A 21,297-nucleotide genomic window follows, 5' to 3' on the forward strand; every position below is an offset into this window, starting at 1 on the left:
ACATGGGGGCCAAGCTTCCAGCAGTCTGTCTTTAGTAGGAAATTTCACTTGAGATTAGCGGTGATTGAAAAGTTGAAACAAGAGTGGCTTCTGGTTAAGATAGAGTTACAGTTTATAAGGAGTGTGTTTAGCTTTTGTAAAGTGGGTGGTGAGGTCAAAAGCCTGTCTAACATATTGCAATCCAGCAGTGTGTTTCTGTTCAGAGCAGAAGATCAATTTGTCACAAGAGGATTGCAAGACTACGAAACTGAAGCCTCTTTTAGGGAGCTTTAGAAAGACTCGGAGAACTGGCAGAACACTGCAAAATCAGCACACAAACACCAAGTAGGAGACAGCTTATAACCTGCTGCAGGTTTCATGATTCGTTCATACTGAACTTTGTCAGACAGAGCACATTGACCACAGCAGTGATCAGGACTTCACCAGACCTGGATATCTCAGCTAAGGTGAAGAAACATTAAAATAAAGAAAAGAATTGTGTGACACATTCTGTTGATGCCTTCTTTAAAAGAGGAGCCCGTTTGCCTCTGTGCAGCTCTTTGAGTCACATTTAGAAGATAAAGGTTCACTAAATAAAAACCCTCGAGGTTTCACTAGAGAGAAATATGGAGTAGACAGACCATTCTTTATAATATTTTGTTTGTCTCATAAAGAGGTCTGCGGGAAGCTATTCATACTTTCTGCATCCTGAAAGAGAAGTTTATTTGCAATAAATTGATGAAGTTGCAGCTCAGGACAGCAATGTTTGAAGACAGGTTAAGTCAAGGGAATTCAACATACAAGACTTTGAAGAAAAATCCCATTTCTCACAAGAACCTTAGAGTGAAGCTATTATGAATCTGAACAAACATAGTTTGACTGCAGTGTTCTACTTATAACCTAAGATAGTTTACCACTTCATACTATGTTCTTGATGAAATTCTGCATTTTTCTGTTCACACTTAAATTTCTACCTCAATTATGTGTGATAACACTGTATTGAAATGATTTTGGTTGGATAAACCTTTGATATGTACTCAAACAACATGCAAGATCATGTTATTACTTTATACTATTTTGATGCATTTCATTCATTGAAATAAAAAATAATAATACTGATAATAATAATACCCAGGTGTCCTGTTCATTGTTGTGAGAGTGGATCTGTTGTCAGATGCAACTGTGTAGCATGCAAAGCAGTATCCGATAGCTCATGCCATCTATAATTCTTCTATGCAGTTTAATCCTGTGAAGGATTGTGGATTGCTGGAGCCAATCTCAGGTCGTTATGGGAGAGGTGAGGATACACCCAGATGAGTCACCCGTCCATACGCTACATGTATGTCTGATATAACATCTACCTAATCTACTTAATCTAACTTTTGTTTACAGATGGACATTGTAAAGTTGTCTGTGTATCCTCAAGCGGTGTGGATTTTTTTTTTTTACTTTTGCCATCAGGAGACCTAAATCTCACCACACTAACATTATGAAGATTATCCACCCTTGTTGGAACAAAAACAAAGTTCCCTATATTAAATTAATTTAGATCGAGACTTGTTTTAGGTGAGACAATGGTTAGGAGTAAGGAAGTTATACAAGAGGTAATTATTTTAAACTTAGATCAAGTCTGCTGAACTGTAAGCTATGCCAGTCAGTGGAATGCATCCAGAATGCATGAAAATAAAAGTTGTGGTGTGTGTGTGTGAGTGTGTGTGCGCTTGTTCTAGACACCATTGACGTTTCTCTGACGTAATCAGATGAGCTATTGTTTCCCCTTTCCTACTGAAGGACTGTATTAAAAAAGGAGTATATTTTATTTCCCATTCATATTATAACATATTTTAACACAATCACAAAACTATGCCTCACATGCTGACAGCAGTTCATGTATTGTGAATTTTCTTTCAGATAAAGCCTTTTGTAAAAGTAATTCAATGATTTCCAGCAGAATAACGGTGTATGTTGCAATATGACATGTGAATGATTTTTTTTTTTATTATTATTATGATTTTCATTATTATTATTATTGTTATCATGAAAACAAACGTGGAGAAGGATTTTCGGGGCAGCTCAGTGTTTTCATCAGCAGTGACCGGTCATTGGGTAATCATTGAAAAGCAAACCGGGATTTCTAGATTTAAGACCGAGTGCGTCCGTGCGCGACTGCGCGTGGTGGGAACGGCAGTAAAGATGGCGGCGCTGCAGGAGGAGCAGTGCTACCAACTCTCCTGTGGGAGAGTGAAGAGTGGCAGCAATGTCTCACTCCTCCACGTGAAACTCACTGACAGCGCGCTGAGGGCGTTTGAGGGCCTCCACGGCGGAAAGGTAAATGGCTTGCTGTCTTTCTGGTACTCTCGCGGTTCCGGTTCGGGTCTGGAGTGTGGTCCTGTCGGCTGGTGACAGGCAGAGGGAGGTCAGCCCCCCGCTCAGTCTGCCGCCGCCGCCGCCGCCGCTTCACGGCGCTCCGCACCGGGAGCTGCCCGCCTGCCTCGGCTCTGGAAGTGTGTGCGAGCCGCCGCCAGCCCTCCACAAGCTGGATGTGTTTCAGCCTCTTGTAGCTACACCCCGACGCACTCCGGAGCCACAGGACCCGGGCTGCAGTCCAGCTCTCTGACTGTTTACAGCCTCTGTTTGGTACTTGATTGTGTTGTTTGAATCACTTGGCGCAACAGTTTTGTTTAAACTTGTTAACATTCAGAAATATTTACAGGAAAAGAATAGAGGGGGGAAAAAAATCACCGACCCACCTTAACTAATGTGTCCACAAAGTTTGTTAAGCTGGTTTTATTTTTTAAAGGGGGGTTGAGTAAACTGGATACACATTGCCCCCGACGCAACGCGAGGAGGTACCGTTACAAAGCTTATCCTTCCTCCTCCTTTTAATTACTTTAACTGAGTTCAACTTGTTAGCGCGCTCCTAAAACCCTGGTTTGTTTGAATGACAGCACAGTGGATAATTTGGAAAAGTACCCAGTCTTCATGTGAAACATGGCCATTTCTTTCTTTTTTTTCCAACCCCCCCTCTCACTGCCAGTAAAGGCTCATGTTCACTTTACAGCTGTAGGATCGCCTCTAGGCTATTAAACAAGAGATTCAACACATTTATTTTGTCAGCAGTGTGTGTGTGTGTGTGTGTGTTTTTTTTAAAGGAAGAGACCCAATTCAAGGTTTCCTCTTTGAAAAGAAACTCACTGCTGCTGCTGCTGCTTTCTTTCTCTTGCTTGGCTTCTTGTGTTGGGAGCTTTAAGTCTGATGGAGGACATCTAATGTTTCAGCTTCTATAAATATTTGACAGGGAAAACCTGGCAGGGCAGGAGGAAAGGGTCTTATCTCCAGCTTCATTCGCTGCGTAGAGCAGGAGTACAGCCTAACAGTTGAAATATGCCTGATAATTGATTTGCTACAAGTTGAAAGACAGTTTCACTCTTTTTATTAAGGACACCTGAGTTTCATATTATATTATTTCAGTCACTCGGAGTAATAAGTGATAACTGCTACCCTTTCTTGTTTGTTTGTTTTTTTTAATATACAAAGTGTGAAGAGAGTGGAGTGGAAAACAGACAAAGCAAAATAAATGGATGTTAATAGAGACCTGTTGACATACAACCAACCACCATGGAGAGGAGCAGGGAAGAGACATAACATGGCTGACTAGTCCACAGATTTGTGGGGGCCCACCACTAGAAACTGGTCTAGCCAGAGACTGGAGTTGAGACCACAAAAGCAATTGTCATTTGTAATGCTAAGTGTGGAAAAGTAATGTATGTGTGCCCTTGGTAAAACCTGCAAAGTGTCCCATTAGAAGCAGCCCAGCCATGTGAAGCATGCGTGTGAGCAGCCACTAGACATGCATGGGAAATTGAGATAGTGGAACCTAAGGTGTCCAGCTGTGCTCCCGGGCCACTCCAACGCCCAGAGTGCTCCTCAGCACACCGACTCGGCTGCCATTGTTTCATTCATATGTTTTGTGTTTAGTTTGAGGCAGACTGCAGAGGATATGAAATTCAATTTCTCCTATGTATATTATAATTTAGGATTTTTATGTTGAGCGAACTGGATGTTTGTGTTGCTTGAGGAAGCCAGTGGATTTTTGTTGTTTTTGTCGGTCCAGATGTCAACATCAGAGATGAGCTGTAGATTTCTGTTGTTTTGTTTCCAAGTATGTATATTGTCATGTTGAAGTTGCTTGGAATTAATAAAAATGACACAGTTATGTTTGATATTGATCAGAATTGCTTGTTGTAAGTTCCAATTTTTTGATCCAAATTTAACTTGTAGATTGACGGGAGGATTATCATCGGCAAGGTGATCGATGTTGTGTGAAATTTATTTCTGTCTTCCTGTAACCTCTTCATTTGAGCCACTGACTGTATGAGGAGGTGATTAATGATGGGCAGCGTGAGCGCTCCTGCCTGGTGCCCTGGTGTAATGTGAGTCATGGTGATGTTAGTTTGAGTAAAGAATCTAGACTCAATGAAGAAATGACTCCTTAAAAACACTTTTTGTTTGGAACATTAAAATTCTAAATAACTCTGTCAGAGGTTTTTATTTGAGGTGAAACTACAGTTTTCGTGGTATTGATTAAGCTGATGAGTTGGCATAGACATATTTGAGTGTCTTCCCTACACATTTGTCAAAACCTCAGAGATTCTCACACATGGAAAAACACATGGGTGCACAAAACAAAGTAACTTTCACATTCACTCAAGGTCCTGCTGTCAAAATGAATGAACCCAACTCTGAGGAGAAAAGGCAGACGAGTAACAAAGAAAAGTCCAGGTTAGCCTTTTTGTACTCTAAATTTACTTATCATTCATTACAATCTGATTGTTTTGTGTGTAAAGTTACATTGTTTCTACTGTCGGATGTTGCCTGATGTGTGGACTGAAAAGTAGCTACTTTCTTATAAGACATCCCAGACATGGGCAACGAGCAGCCCACTGCCAGTTTCTAAAAGCCAACAGATTATTTGTTTCACAGTTTTTGATAGGAAGAAGAAATGTCTCAAATGTTCATTTAATACATTAAAAAAATAAAGGCATCATTGTCAAATTTGTAGTTTTAACTCTGACTTATAGTCTTAGAAGTCCTGGTTCACTTTGAGAGGTGAGAATGAAAGTTGTCCATCACAATAATAAAAGTTGCCATCCTTGATTTTACCGAGTAGAGCTGTAATTGGGAAAAATGCTCTGCAGTAAAAGAGCTACAGCTTCTTATGAGTCCCACTCAGTTAGTTGATATATCCCAAGACATATTCTGTTTTGATTATATTGATGAATATTTTACTGTGATTTCAGAAAAGGTCTATTTGCTCAAATTGAGGCACAGTCTGGTAAGGTTAAATCACTCAGTATTGATGATTTATTATTGACCACTTGTTGTGTCCAGTGTTCTCTTTTATGCTGTAGTGTGTTGGGGAGGGAACATTAAAAAGATGCTGCATGACTGGACAGACTGCTGAGGATAGCTGGCTCAGTGGTGGGCACAGAGCTGGACTCTCTGGTTTCAGCAGCAGAGAGAAGGACCCTGGAGAAGATTCTCTCCATCCTTGACAACACTCGGCGTCCTCTGCACAGGACTGTGATCAGGCAGATTTTTCAGTTCCAGGTTTTTGTTGCTCACCTGTTTCACAAACAAACTCAGGAACTCCTTTGCCCCCCACCCCGGCCATCAGACTGTACAGCTGATCACTGAGTGGTCGGGGAGTCTCAGTCAGGATCACATTCACACCAATGTGGTCGTCAAATGTTATGCACCTCAGTCACTTTGAACCCTGTGTGCCTTGAAATATACAAAAAGTGTAGATGTTTAAATGATAAGTGCTTTTTTCTTTATATATATATGTGTGTATATATAATATCTCAGTGACAGTGTTTAATCTGCCTTTCTTGCCTTTTTTGGTATTTATAAATGTAAGCTACTGAACACTTGAATTTCCCTTTAGGTTAATGAAGTAATATAGTATCCATCCATCTGTCCATCTATCTATACACACACACACACACACACACACACACACACACACACACACACACACATATGCATGATGCATGCATGCTGCATGCATGCAGAGAAAGTCAACAGTGGAGTCAGCAGAGGAAGTACATAGCACAGTGAAATAGAAAACCTCATGGCCCACTTACATTTTGGGGTTGTAATGGCGGAGCGACCCTGCACTGCATAGGTAGAAGACAACACAATGGCGCTGGGGATTTTTATAGACCAGAATGTGAATTTGGTTTTGAAGAAACAAGTGTAAATCTCACCTTACTTATACTGAAGCATTGAAAACACATAACCACAGGTATTTACACAACCACTGATTATCATTTTGGAATATACTGTGAATACAGTGATTACATTGACCAGAAGTGATGCGTGTCTAAGGCACTGGTGTGTGGTAGTATGACTTGAAGGCACACTTTTACCAGATTTAACGTTTTCGGTAATCAAATGTGTGCAAAATATAAACGAGGCCTTTTTGGGGATTTTTCATGCACAATATCTTGGCTTTGGCTTTTGGACATTTGGAACCCTGAGCTCACTTATATATTGGATGTTAGTGATATTAGATGGTTCCATAAGCTGTGTTCTCATGTATTAAACACACAAGGGTTATATTGGGGAAACAAGCACTGCAGTCAAAATCCCGATTTTTTTTTTTTTTTTTTTTCTTCCTCGCTATGTACGATCGCTGTGTTAACAAGGTTAATTTGTCAACACTGTCTAAAACAAGACAACCTAACAACCTAAAACCTAAAAGCCACAGTTTAAGCTCTTTGTCTAAGATCCCGGTTTGAGGCCTGATCATAACAAATTTAAACATGACGTCTGCAGTCTTTTTTTCCCCACCTATGTGCATGTCATGTTGTGAGGTTTTAAAGTTTAATAATTCAATAAAAGGATAAAATTTAATACAAAGGCTGATAATGCCACTTAGAGCCTAGGACTCTGTTAAAACTACACAGGTTCTTTTTATCAGGGGTCAGCAGAGTGAAAAGTCGCAGTGCAAAAGTCAAAGTCTTTTAATATTAAATACATTTTAAAAAAAAAAGTTAAAAACTCCAATTCATGTCTCTGCCGACATGCTAATGTCCACCTCTCTGGCTCTGATCCTTCCTGTACCGTCTGCCACATCGCAGCTCGCCGTACTTCATGCGGCTGCAGATAGCCTAGCTATCTTCCTCCTTGGATCCTCTCATGGCTACCGGCAGGCTCCACGCCGCGGCCGGCTTTCGGTCTGTCCTCCTGCCCGCTCCCCATTCGGTGGCCTTGCCTCCCTTGAGCAGTTCTCGTTGCCGCTGCAGCGGCCCTTTTGGCCTGTCTTCCCATCAGTTCCCCTTTCCGTGGCCCCTCTCCTCTGGAGTTGGTTTCTTCTCACGAGCTGCTGTCCCCAGGCGGCGGCGGCGGGCGGTGGCTGCGGCCGGCAGCCCTCTCAGTCCTGGTTGGATAAAACAAGACATCTAATAAACCAAGTAAAAGCCACAAGCACAAATTACTATTAAAAGAGTATACAAAACAGATCGTAAAAACTGACCTCGTCACATACACAGCCATTTACTGAGCGTGTACTCAGCCCGCTGCTGCTTGAATTTAGCACACAAAGGTAATTTGAAATATGAACTAGGTACTTGCGGGACTATGATGCCACATATGACTTTCAACCAGGATCTCCAGGGTACTGTGAGCCACGAGTAACTCCAAAGCTAAATACGACTTCCTAGATACAGTCAATGATTTTAAGTTGTGCAGTGCAGTGACACAAGGACGTGTGTTTACCGACGTCACTCTCCTGCGCCGCTTGGGCTGCAAAGTCAAATTGAATTTTGCTCCGTCTTATTCAGGGCAGACATGAAAACGAAAAAAGAGTCTCCTTGTTGCTTTTTCTTTTTAGTTGTGATACAAAATGTGCAACCTTATGATGAAAATGCAGTTTATATGATTGATATTTAATTTTCATTAGGAGTCAAATAATGTGGCCATAACCTTTAAATTAAAATTAATTTAACTTAAATTCCTTTAAATTTGATTTTTGTTCCATATTCACTGCTACAACTGTCAGCTGGGCTTTTTCCCTCAGTACATTTGGGAACAGAGTGAACTGGAGCTTTGTGTGGGAATGGCACCCCAGATTACTCTTCTTTTTCTTTTTTACTGTCTGTGACTTAAGCAAGGAAATGAGTAAGACTGAGTGTCAACAAGCTGAAGGTTATGGAGAGTGCAGGTAAAAGGATTTTTTGGGCATTATTTTTGCTTTAGCTTAGAAGTAAAAACCACTCTGAATAGTGCCATTTTATGTTTTTTCTTTCCTCCAAACCTCTTTCATGCGATTGACCCAGTTGTCTTGAAATTTGAGAGTTGACTTTAAGAAGATGCTTGTTCTGATCCAGGCTGGGAGAGGGATATACCTATATATAAGTATACATTAACTTCTAATTTGTGTTCTGGTGTTTCCGGTAGGTGTGGGCTGCCACAGTGTGGCCCCCAATAACCCACTGTGGTGACTGGTCAGCTGTAGGATTCAGACCTGAAAACCTCACGTCCCAAGTCTGCCTCTCCTTCCTCTACCACCACTGCTCAATAATTACTGATTACTTGAGCGAGAAAGGTTGTTTCCCATTGTGCTGCTGTGTCCTGTAAAAGCATCAAACATTTGAGCTGAAATTTGGCCCTCTCCTGTCACAAATGTTCTAACATATACACAAGCGCACACACAAATGCCAGGTAATGATCTCTGATCACTGTGGACTTCATGCATTTGTAGCTTTTTTTTTTCTCATAGAAAGCAAATAGCAAATTTAACGACAGTTTTATTTCTTACCCAAGTATTTCCATTTGCAAGCGGTAGTGGACTGAGTAAACCTTGACTAAACTGCTATGTACAGCTGGAAAAAAGCTATAAACTTCTTTCAATTTGAAAAGTTTGCAGTCTTGAGCCTTGTTGTCCTGCATGGGAGGCAAGAGTTTATCCATTGAGCCATGATGACTTCTGCATCATTAGCTGTGCAGCACAGTTGGCAAAGCTAGACCATTCACTGACGTACTTCCCCTTTGCTGCTTGGCTTTGTGAAGTCATTGAATTTTTCTCCATTTTTTGTGAGGTGGGCATGAAAACAAAAAACAGTCTCCGATTTGTTTTTTATTATTTTTTGTATCACAAAAGGTGCAACCTAAAGAGGAAAATGAAAATACAGTTTGGGTGATTTAATAATTTTAATCAAGTCAAATAATGTAGCCACAAAATTAAAATGAAAAAGCTTGCCTGATAGTGAATTTTAATTTTTAAAATAAATTTTGCTGCATATTTACTGGGGCATGTTTTGAAAATTAAATCTTAAATGCAATTTACTTTTCCATCTTAATTAAATTACAGAATAAGCAGTCTTGAAAATGAAAATGCAGTTTGGATGACTGATTGTTAATATTAGTTTTCAATTCAACCTGTTCAACCTGAAAATGGAAAGAATTTCTGTTGAATTACATTGTTGCTCCATATTCTCTTCCGCAAATTCCAAGGTTGCTTTAATGAGATCCATTTTTGGTGATCTTTTTGTCTTGTCAGTTTTCCAAGGTTGAACTTTGATATTAAAGAAACTGACTTAATCCTTTAATTTATGTCTTTGCCAACCCTTTCAAATGCTCTATGAAGTCTCAAATCTGAATTGTTTTCCATTTTCCCTCACGAAGGTAAGATGATCATGAAGTTTTATTCTGTTGAACTCTCACCCTACCATCAACTCCTATGGGAATGGTATGGGAGGTAATGGAGCCTGGGAGGGGATTTTGTTGCTTCATGCTGGTTGGCCTACGCTGTGGTTATTTAAGGAATGCTTACTTTGCAGTTTCAGCAGATCACAGGACATTGCAAGAGATGACCATAACCACTAATGCCAAATATGACTCTAAATGTCATGGTGTTCTTCTGTTCTGTGGCGACGTTACCACAAGTGACCATGTCAGCCTGGTGTCATGACACACAAAACACCATCCCTGACCTGCATCTTTTGCAATAGAGCAGTCAGCGCATAGCTCATTGTTTGGTGTTTTGGTCTACAAATATGCTCAGTGTTGGCTGGAACACTGTAAAAAGTAGGATTTTGCAGAGCTGCTTGTGCTTGTATTCATATTTCAGTTTTGTTTGCTTCTAGCCTTGACTTTTTTTTTTTTTTTTTTTTTTTTTTTTTACATATTTAAACCACTCAGTGGGTTATAATGATTATGAATGTGACTCAGTCTGAATGCTCACTGTGTCAATTAAAAAAAAAAAAAGGTGAATCAAGCAAAACCTTGAAGGAATTTCTGCTTGTAGAGTGCAGGCTTTTCCATTTTTTTTTAAAGACTATTATAAAAGGAGATTCCTCTTTTTCTAATAATAAAGTCCTTGTGTGACACTCTTCTTCACAGAACGAGTATTTATTCCTGTCAGTTTTGTTGGCCCTGTGCCATGGTGGTTGCTATAATAATACAAATTTGAGGGAAAAAAAATAACATTGATATTTTGTTCACTGCAAACATTTGAGACACCATGAGAAGGATTCTTTCAGGAATAATGAATAGTGATGGACTGGAGTCTCTAACATGCACTGTACGATTATCAGATACAAGAAAATGAGAAAGATAGCAGCTGCAATGCCTAATCTTGCCACAGTGGTCTTTTGTGGCACTTCCTGTAACGCCGCTGTATGCAGAGCCATGAGACTCAGATGGTAGAGCGGTCGCCTCGCAACTGGAAGGTTGGTGGTTAGATTTCCCATCTCACCCTCTCCATATGTCGCTGTGTCCTTGAGCAAGACTCTATATAAGTATTTACCATTTTAATCAAATATCCTGAAATTAAATATTGAAGTGCTTGCACAAACATACTGACACAGAGACTATGAACTCAATGTTGGAGTTTCAGTAATAAAGTTAATATGGATTTGTGTGGATTTGTTTTGAACTATGATTGCAATAACTACATGGAAAAAGATATTGAAGATCACATATTGTTGTCATCAGTGGCGATCCTCCGACTTTTCTCCAAGTCACTAACAATCATATGATCTTTTGACTCAGTTGTCACAATGTTGGCACAAATAGATCTGAGAGGAGCTGACAGCTCGCTGGCCCCTCATCTGGCAGGTGAAATGATGAGAATGAATGGCCCACGTCTGGTCTTCAGCGCTCCAGCTGATAGATTTGATGTTTGCATGTTGAGTGTGATTGTGCTACTCGTCTTTACTCGCTGCATTTCTGGAAGTCTTTCCCAAATGTTTGTCGTATAGATTCATATTGAGGTCACAATGAACATGTGATGTGCAGGGTTGGGGAGTAATGGATTACATGTAACAGCATTATGTAATTAGGATACAAAAATTGTAACTGTAATCCATTACAGTACATAAAAAATATGTAATTTCATTACAAGTATCTGATAAAAACATGGATTAATGAGCAGGATTACTTTTGAAAATCAGACAGAATATACCAGAAATACAACAGACATGCGTACTGTATACAGACATTGTGAAAGTTTACAGCACTTTTCAGCGCAAACCGCGACACCACCATAGATATATAAACAATAGATGCTGTAGATATATAAATGATAGACGCCGCATCGACTACTTTCTTGGAGCAGCCTCCCGCTCTACTATTATATGAATGAAACAGCCCGCGTTGCCATGTATTTTACCACCTGCTGCTGGAGTCGTGGCTGCTCCAGGGAGAGAAACTCATTCTATGGCTGAAAACTTAGACATCATTTTGTATTTCAGTCAGATGAGGCCCAGAACTTCTCTGTAGAATGTAAATTCTGCCTCCCAGCTATGAAAATGCTCTCAACGTCCAGGGACTCATCATCAAACCTGGAGAAACATCTACAGGTATGATACACACCTGAACTCACAGTGAAGCTAAAGTGTTATTAGCCTGCTAACCTGCTACTGAGAACCGCAGCCTCACCAGGCTGGACTCAGAAGAATCAGATGGAGGCAGTAATATCTTCAGCCTGTATGGAGGATTTATTGGTGACTGAACATTACCCTCTGTCACTGAGAAATGAATGAATTCTTGAAAAAATATTGTGCATGGCATGCCTGAACTCAAATTACTGCTCCTCACTACAGCAGTACAGTCACATAGCACACAATATAAATGTGTGTTAACACTGCCAATACGGCTCCTGGCGCTGCTGCTGGACTGTATACCTACTGGTGGACCAGTTTGAACTGATGGCGCTGATCCTGAGTCAGAAAGAAAGTCAGGTTCTCAGCAGGATTAGAGGATGCCATGTTGTTGGTATTAATTTAAGCTGAACACACAGAGGTCTGCATGTGTTCATAATCCTCAAAGTATTTCATGTTTGCTGTGTGTAGAGTTGTCACTACACTGAGAGAGCGACACATTATAATTGTCTGGGTTTTTTTTAATGTTTGCTGATGAAGTAATCTCAAAGTAACTAAAAGTAATCTGGTATGTTACTTTTTTATTTAAATTATTAGAGTAAGTTACTGATTACATTTTTGACAAGTAACTTGTAATTGTACTGGATTACATTTTTAAAGTAACCCTCCCAACCCTGATTATGTGAGTAAACAGATTTTCAGACAGTCTTTGTGACCGTTGTTACGGTATACACCAGTGTAGCTGAGAAATTGAACCAAGATGTGAACTCACTGGCAATTTAAAGAATGTGTGAGAGCTGATAGTTTATACTACTACTTGCCCTTTTTGGAAGTCCAATTATTTGTAATTTTCATCATAGTTTCTTTTTTTTTTTTTTTTTTTTTGTCTTTTTTCCATTTATATTTTGTGTGGTATCTTTAAAGATGAGTTACAAAGCTTCCACTTATTAACAGGAATGAAGCTGTTCACTTTGAGAAAGGTAGCTGTTTGCCCCTGTTGTGTAAAACCTGACCTTACTGATAAAGGTGTAGGTTGTTTCCTGAATGCATTGTTTTGATAACAAAAAATGATGTTGCACTTTTTTAGAAAATGCTAATTAAAAAAAAAAAATAAAATTGCTGGCATTTGTAAAAATATTACAGTGTTTTATTGCAGAATTTCCCCCTTTTTGTATGTTGTGTATCACAAGATGTTTGTTAATACCCCTCCAATCTGATTATTTTCTCTGGGAGGTCAAATAGATTTTTGCATATAAATTGCTGTTAATTCAAGTTCAGACATTTTTGAGAAGTTGTTCCTTAAACTGCTTAATCATTCAACAAGTACTACTCTATAGGAAGTGGCTGCCTTTTCTGATGCAACAAGCCTATATTTGAAGGTAAGGACATTTTAGAAGGGAAACAAGTACCCTAATACACCCACTGAGACCATTAAAGGTTTCCAATAAATTGTGTTCTGTCACATTTGTTTTTGAGGGAAATTTTTTGTTTATTTTCTTACTAACTCAATTTCCCTAGTGCGAATGTCTCCCGAGTTATCAATTTTCTGCAGACTCTGAATCACCAATAACAAATTACAAACAAAAAAAAGAACAACTGATAGACATGCTTTTGAGATGTTGAAAGGAGTGGTTTTGATAAGTTACAAGGAGAGTGAGGCTCACTCAGATCCTCTGATGAATTTTTGATTTTGTTGAGACGTATCGCACAGAGCTGATGTGCTAACCAAAGCCTTTGCTTTTTTTTTGTTGGCTGTTAAACAGAAATGAAAGCATAAGTTTTGTTAAGATTTTTCAGTGTGTCATTTGGGGGACCCTCTAGTTATGACAGAGCTGTTAAGAAATGATTTATCCTGTTGAATTTACCTTTAGCTAAGCCCGCCCTCCCCTGAGTTACTGTTGCGAACTCGGACAAGGTCTTTGACTCTGAGTCAAAACCATACTGCAACAGGTACTAGATAACTTTTGGAGCCAGTATACATTTATTGAGTTTGGAGCCTTTGGCAAGTTTAACATTTTGCATGCAGGTTTATGTGCAGAATTTTTCTACTGGACGTGGATTAGGAAAAAACAGAAGTGAGAAGCACAGGTTTTCAGATCACAAAGTAGGAAGGAGAAGCCTCACCTGACATCCAGCACCAGTGTTCATAAGGTAAGCTAGGTGGCTAGCTTAAGGAAGTTCATCGGTGCCTGCGTTATGTGGTTGAATTGCTAAGATGATACAAGACATTGCCTTACCTTGGATCAAATGTGTACATCCTTGTTTATTGTTGTCACACTGAGCTCACATTAACCCACAGGAGACTAGGGCTGAACGATATGGGCAAAATTTCATATCTCGATATCCATGCCAGATATCTCGATAGATACGATTTATTATAATGGATTCAGTGAAAGTTAAGCATTTTTCAGAAAAATAAAAACATCATAATACAAAAGGATGTAAAAAAAAAAAAAAAAAAAAAAATGCAGTTTTATTTATGGGAACTCACTGCCACGACCACCAAACTCGTTTGTGCAGATTCTGCAGCCGCCCTCTGCCATCAGCTGTCAACCAGTAAAAGAGGTTTGTGGTTGGCTGGCCTTACCTGTGCATGGGCGAGCTTACATGCAGGGCAAGCAGGGGAAATCTTGATATCGTTGATTTTGAGAAACTAATGTCCTGAATGTTCATATCCCGATATCGATATGATAACGATATATCGTTCAGCCCTACAGGAGACATTTGTTCATATTTTGTCTTGGTTTGGGAAATCGGATGAAATAAGCTGTGTTGCTTGTCCCTTTGGGATACCTCATGTTGCTGTTGTATGTGCGCCAGCACACCATTTGACCGTTTTCCATCTGAAATGATTTTGATGGGCCAGAAAAGAACGCGTCACCAGCTGTAATGGCTCTCTATGGAATTTTACGCTGAGAAAGTCAGAGTCTGCTTTTCCAGGCAGTTGGTAGTTGAATGCTGTTTTTTTTTGTGTGTGTTCAGATGCTGGCCTTAGCCAAAGGTCAGTTGCATTCTCAGATCTTGGGTAGCAAGAACTTGGAAGCTGTAGGAGGCTCTTAATTTTTTTATTTTATTTTTTTTTTTTTAACAAAACTGTTTTGTAGTAATTGGGTATACATTGCAAAATTAAAGAAAAATGTAGATTTTTCCAAACAATAGAGTAAGTTTAGTCAGAAGCTGTATCAAAATGGTTTCATAATGAGTACAGAGGGATTTTTTTTTTTTTTTTGGAAGATCAAACAACCTGAAGTTGTTGATGTATATTATGGTCTGTCACAGAAAATAAGAGCTTAGCCAAACAACAAAGAGGTACACACACAAGAAACTAATGATTTCACTTCAAGCACAAGATCAAATGTTGCTCAACATTCATCAGGTGGAAACAACCTAAAGCTTCAAAGGGACTCTTTCTTGCAGTGAAGAGCCAGTTGCAGTAAATAGGCCCAATTAAGCCTACATGCAAGTGTGTTACTTCAAACACTTGCCTGGCGCTCTTCTGTCAGAGCTATTTTAAAGAACTTGAATGCAACACACACACACACACACACACACACACACACACACACACCAGTATTGCAGAGACTGTTTCATTGCTGCAGAGTGCATGATACAAAGTGCTCTTTCCACCACTGAAATCCTAGACAGGTGGAAAATCTCATCAGTGTGACAGTGATGCAACTAAACACCTGACAATTTGGGTGCTCCAGCCATACCCTGAGGGATTTAGATCTGGCTATTCTTGTGCACATTCACAACAAAACAATGAAATACTTCAGCTGTGCAGCCTAGGCAACTAGGATTGGTAATTCAGTAGTAAATCGGAAGGGGCTAATACTGATTTTTGTGCTAAAGAGCTTTCAGGTGCGTTGAGGCTATTTTCTTGAGTCAGAGTCTTAGACATTTGAGTTAAATTGCTTTGTCCAGAATATTTTTTGGTACAGCATTGATTGTTTGTTTTTTTCTTGTTAATATTACACTTTCAGTTTGGATTCTGGACATATCAAATACATACACATATGAACATGTTAAAGCTGTGTTCCGTAGTGGATGTGTGCAAATATACTTTAGAGTGTGTTGTTACTTAGCCGCAGAATCTGCCTTATTGGTTTTTTGTTTTAATTTGTAGTTTCTTAGCACCAGTCAGGGTTGTGGAACTGTCAGACCACAGTTCTCACCCTCTTTCATAACCAGTGCAATTTGGGTGGTCTACAAAATGACAGGTGGCGTCAAAACATACATTGTAGATTCATATTTAGCTACTCAGATGGAACTAAAAGTCCTTAAGCAGATTGGACTGGCTGTGTTCGCTTGTTGCTTTGGTGTCTGAAAAGAGTAGATGTTAGACCAATGCAAGGTAAATCAGGACGAAGAGTAATTTGAGACAAAACAAACTGTCTTTAATTTGAAAATATGACTCCAATGCAGACAGATGTCATATTCTTACATATTTATTCATCACATGGTTCATTGCCAACACAGCACTTATTTTGTGCACCTTTTCTCGAGAGCACAGCACAACAAACTTCACCAAGCATTAAAAGAAATCTGAAATTGTGTGACTGAAGATTGTGATTAAAGGTTTCAGAGGGCTCTTAAGACGCACAGTATTTTGGACCACGCTTCCCCCACTTAAAAGGCTTTTCTAAGTGGCTTTTATTCTGCAGACTAATCCACTTGCAAGTAACATGAAATTTATTACCGGGAATCTGAACAGTCACTTGTAGTTGAAAGTAACCCTGCACAGACAGTGTTTGAGAGCTAACTGTCCTTGTTTTCATGGTGCATTTTAGTATTTCCAGGAAAACATATAGTGGCAAGCCTTCATAATGCACTTGAAGGTTTAAATTTTACTGATTTATTTTTTAAATCTCAGGCTGCAGAGCTGCACGCTCTGCTGTGTCCAGCTGATCTCCATTCTGTTCCTGGTTGGCGGAGTGTGAGAACACCCACGGCCTCAATCCGTGCTCAGGACCTGTACTCTGCCGCTAAGGTTAGCTCGGTGGAACATTCTGGGCTCAGGTCCCAGAGAATAGTGACATGTCAGCAGCCCATTCAAATGAACAGGCTGAGGGTAGCACTATGTTAGCAGTGCTGGGAGGGGTGGGTGGGTGGGGGGGTGGGGCATCGGGAGGGAAAAGCTAAAACTGGTGCTGTGTTAAACATTGCTGGGTTAAACCAGGGAGCACTGCTCCATGGCAGGTTGAGCGTTTCTGTGGAGGATTTGATTATTCAGAGTGCAGGACAAAATACAACAATTTTTAACGGGTTCACTTATGTAACGGTAGATTGTTTGTTTTCCATTCTGATGCCATTTGTTTAGACCAGAAGGATTTGATGAGTAGAGTCACTTTTCCAGGGCCAGACATCTTAGCGTTCAGTCAATCAGCCAAAGCTTCATCTGTGATGGAGCATCATACGAAAAGTTCTGCAAACATGTATCCGTACAATGTAATATTTCAGATCAGCAATCAGTGTGAGGAAATGCTTAAAGCGACACTAAGTAACTTTTCAACCTTAATAAAACATTTTAATAGCTTTTGTGATGATACATCGACTTACGAGTTGAATGACCCCTCTGTCACGGGCTGAGGGCGTCAGTATTGCTTTCACTTGGACTAAGAAACTGTGAGGAGGGTGGTAGGAACCCAGCACACGGCATGCGTTACATTATGATATAATATTGTTTAGCCACCATTAGATTCATTACCTCATCGCTATCCGTCCTTCACACAGCCACTGGAAACAAATGCAGGCGAGTTCAGTCCGACAGCATGCCAACCGGAGCAGCATTTTACGACGCCACGCACTAGTCCTCATGGGAACTGTAGTATTTGTTCAGGCAAAACACTACCGCTTTTGTCCACTGGCGCCGCCAAAATCAATGGAAACTGAAAGTTCCTTAGTGTTGCTTTAATGTCTGTGTGAAACGTTTGACTTTAAATCCACATGTACTGAATTAAGTGACTATTTATAAGCTGCACAATGTATTTATTATAAGCATATCATCATTGTTGCATCGAATTCAGAATATCTATCAAAAACGACTGAACTGCCTTGGATTGTTTCTGTGCTCTAAGCATACTGACAGACCTGGCCAGTCAGATGAAGCTCCTCTGTCCTAGATTGTGTGAAATCCTGTTTCACTTGATTATTTCAACTTCACATCGTACCTGGTGGCAACAGGCCCAATTGCAAAAATAGAGAAATGAGGACTTGAAACAACAAAGTCAACAGTCTTTCCACTTTGGAACGGTTAAGTATGAATTCCAAACTACAGAGACTACAAAGGCATCTAAATCAAGCCCAAGTGTTGATTCATCCACAGTCATACCACAGATTATAATATTTATTGCTGAACTAATATCATGCAACCCTTGTCATGATATCAGCCTGCAAGGAGCACTGCAGGATGATTTAGGAGCTTTAAACCTACAGATGAGCACATTTTAGGATGTCCTTGGAACAGTTTGCAACCTCTTGTGGTGTGCTAATGGCCCTCCTGACATTTCCACTCATGTGTTTTCTCTTCAACTCTCCTGACCTTTTCTGTCCGTGTCTGTACCCTGTCGTCATGTTATAATGAAAATAAGGCAACAGCTTGTCTTCAAAATAAACCTTCATTTTATTGTGATGTCTTCATTCCAAATGTCTTCAATTTATTCCCGAGACCCATCTTTTTCCCTTCTCATTTGAACTAAGGTTATTTTTGTTCTATGACAAAGAGGACTTCCTGGTCTATCCACTGATAAGTCATGTATCACTAGAATACTGCAACCCAGGATCCTGGTAGAAAAAAGAAAAAACATTGTTTAGAACCCATGAAGATGAAATGGTCTGGTTCTGTGGAGGGAAATTTCAGTTCAGTATTTTCATTATTTTCAAGTAACAGTTTCTTATTATTCAAGCTATTAAGGATTGCTTTTCGGACATATACGTCATAAGCTGGAGGAATGTGGAGTTTCAGGAAGGTTCAGTTCGTAGCAAGGAGCTGAAAATTGTGTCAAGATGAAAATTCCAGCACGTCATTCCACTAGTAAATGCGACTTGAAGTGTGATGCAGTCAGTTTATTAATCATTCTACCAAAACCAGACCCTACCATATAAATTCTGCTGTAGAACACATTTCGGTAAATCTGTGCAAGTTGCAGTCATAGATTCCTGTTCTCAACTGACTTGAGCAACACTTGAAGTGACTTTTTAGCGTTACAACTTGTCTACTTTTAAGGATCAATGTGTTGTCGTTGTTCAGATTTCCTAGAAGTGATTCATCAACCTCTGAATTGTGAGATATATATTTCCCCCACTTATTTTCACTGACAAAGAGAGCAGATATATAAATTCTAGTCAGCATTATGTAGGCCAGATAAATCCAAATTCCAAGACCTGTCTAGGGGTACTAAAGTTCACACACGAATGTGGCCCACATGGCTTTGTTGTGTAAACAGTGGCAACTGTTAATTAGTGCCTTAGTAAAAGAAGCATAAGTGAAACTGCTAAAAGGTCAGAAGATGACCAGTTTCTGTATGCATGCTCTATGTCTCCCTGTTGGGATCAGGCGCGTTCTGTATTTCAACAGCTTTGCCCTCTGCTGAACTTTAGGTCTCCCTCTTGATCACATTCTATGGAAACTGTTTTAAGAAAAAAGAAATACTTTTCATTTCTAGAATAGTTTGAATATCATAATCACTGTTTAACAAAATCAAGTTTGATACATTTAATGAAAATTGCACTGCCCTATTGAGGCAACATATCAGTTGAACACAGCGACAGCGCACAGTCAGGTTGAAGACGTAGACAGTCATGTTGTGGATTAACTGATTTATTTGAATAATATCTGTGCTAGCAGCAGAGCTTTTATTATCATTTTTATTGCTGAAGCTTTGGTTTTCACACTATGGCTTTATCATGGGCCTGATTTGGAAGATTTTATGCCTGCAAATGTTGAAGCAGCATTAAGACATGCGCAGATTTCTGACTTTTAAGCTAGCTGGGAGTAACGGTGTTTTTTTCAAACATAGTAGCAGTGTTGATATTGTACTGCATAACAAGTGAGCCAGCTGGCAGCAAAAAACATAATATCACAAACTGCACTTCAAGTCTACATTGCACTCTGTCATGGATACATATAAATGTGTGTAATAAAGTGATGTTTTCAGTAGGAAGTAACTGAAGAGAGAGTGTAATTTAGCAAACAGAGGTAGGTTGCTTGCAGTTGTGAATATAGCTTGCAGGTATATTGTATACAGGATGCACGTTTGGGGATGGATTTGTAACATCTCCATTTGAAATGAGCTGTTGCAAATTAAGGAAGTTTTGCACATACATTTAATGATTTGAATGGAAATCTATGTCAGTCAGACTGGTATCATCGGTCTGTGTATATTTATCTTAATTGGCATACGAAAAGTACTAGGTCTTCTTTTTTCATCGGCTGAAAATGGAAAGAAATGGCAATATGATTAAATAAACAGTGGAAGACTAAAAAATAAATGAATTCTAAAGCAAATATCTTGTGTTGTGTGAAATGAAGCGTTTGGGGTGTGGCTGTCTGCAACTTAGGAAAATGAGTGAATGGCTTCACCTTCCTGGTTAATCTGTGGCCTTGGCCATCACACTCTCATAGCGAGTGTTGTTGTGTGGCTTTAAATGCCTCCAGAACATATTTATACTGTGAGATTTAATGTTTATTCAAACTCCGCTAATTAAATACCGATGCAGAGGCCTGCAAGTACGAATGTGCTGACTGTTTACTAATGACTTTTTTTTTTTTTTTTGGTCTTTTATAGGTCCAGTCCTCACAACTATCCATCAGATTTAATGGAAATCAAGGGGTAAGAACAACTTCTTCATCACAATCACAGCTTTCAATGTGTTGAAATAAAAATACTACAAAGTAATTGATCACATGATCTTGCTACTGTTTCTGTACAATTTTAACTTAACCAAAGAGATTTCACTTGCTACTGCTCACATGTTGTGTGACTGCAGTAGTTCTTATGTGGGCAGCGGGCGACGTGCACACACCTTTATGCAGACAGACATTTGAACACCGGCATCTCGAACCCACACTGCCATTAAAGCATGTGCCTCAGAAGGCAGTAAGAGCAATGCTGGCATTGCTGTCCTAAATTTAATCACGTACTTTTTGTCACTGTGTTATTAAGTTTAACCCTGTTCTCTCTGTTGTGGGTTATTCTGAGGTGTATTGTGTGTATACTTGTCACAGTGCATGAAAAGAATACAAGCAGTCAAGTAAATGAAGCAAGTTGCAAATGTTTGTGTTGTCAATAATCACAGCTGAAGTAAAACCAAAGCTTGTCCTTCCTGCCATTGTGTGTCTTGTCTTTGCTGTAGCAGGCAAGACGTGGGGGGGGGAAAAAAAACATGGAGACTATGTGTAGAAATTCAGAAAAAGAAGTGAATGAAATAT

General features: G+C 39.6%; 1 protein-coding gene across 2 annotated transcripts in view; it reads left to right on the plus strand.

The window, feature by feature from the left end:
- The first annotated feature begins 2,160 nt into the window (after positions 1–2,160).
- ell (elongation factor RNA polymerase II) overlaps positions 2,161–21,297 on the plus strand; it is a 53,445-nt gene continuing 34,308 nt past the window's right edge. For both annotated transcript variants that reach the window (XM_030083042.1, XM_030083041.1), the window contains exons 1-2: positions 2,161–2,307; positions 20,654–20,698. In XM_030083042.1, coding sequence (XP_029938902.1) covers positions 2,173–2,307; positions 20,654–20,698 — 180 coding nt within the window. In that variant the 5' untranslated portion in view covers positions 2,161–2,172. The remainder of the gene's footprint in view (positions 2,308–20,653; positions 20,699–21,297) is intronic.

The sequence above is a fragment of the Salarias fasciatus genome, chromosome 23, assembly GCF_902148845.1.
Source record: "Salarias fasciatus chromosome 23, fSalaFa1.1, whole genome shotgun sequence".
Lineage (NCBI taxonomy): Eukaryota > Metazoa > Chordata > Actinopteri > Blenniiformes > Blenniidae > Salarias > Salarias fasciatus.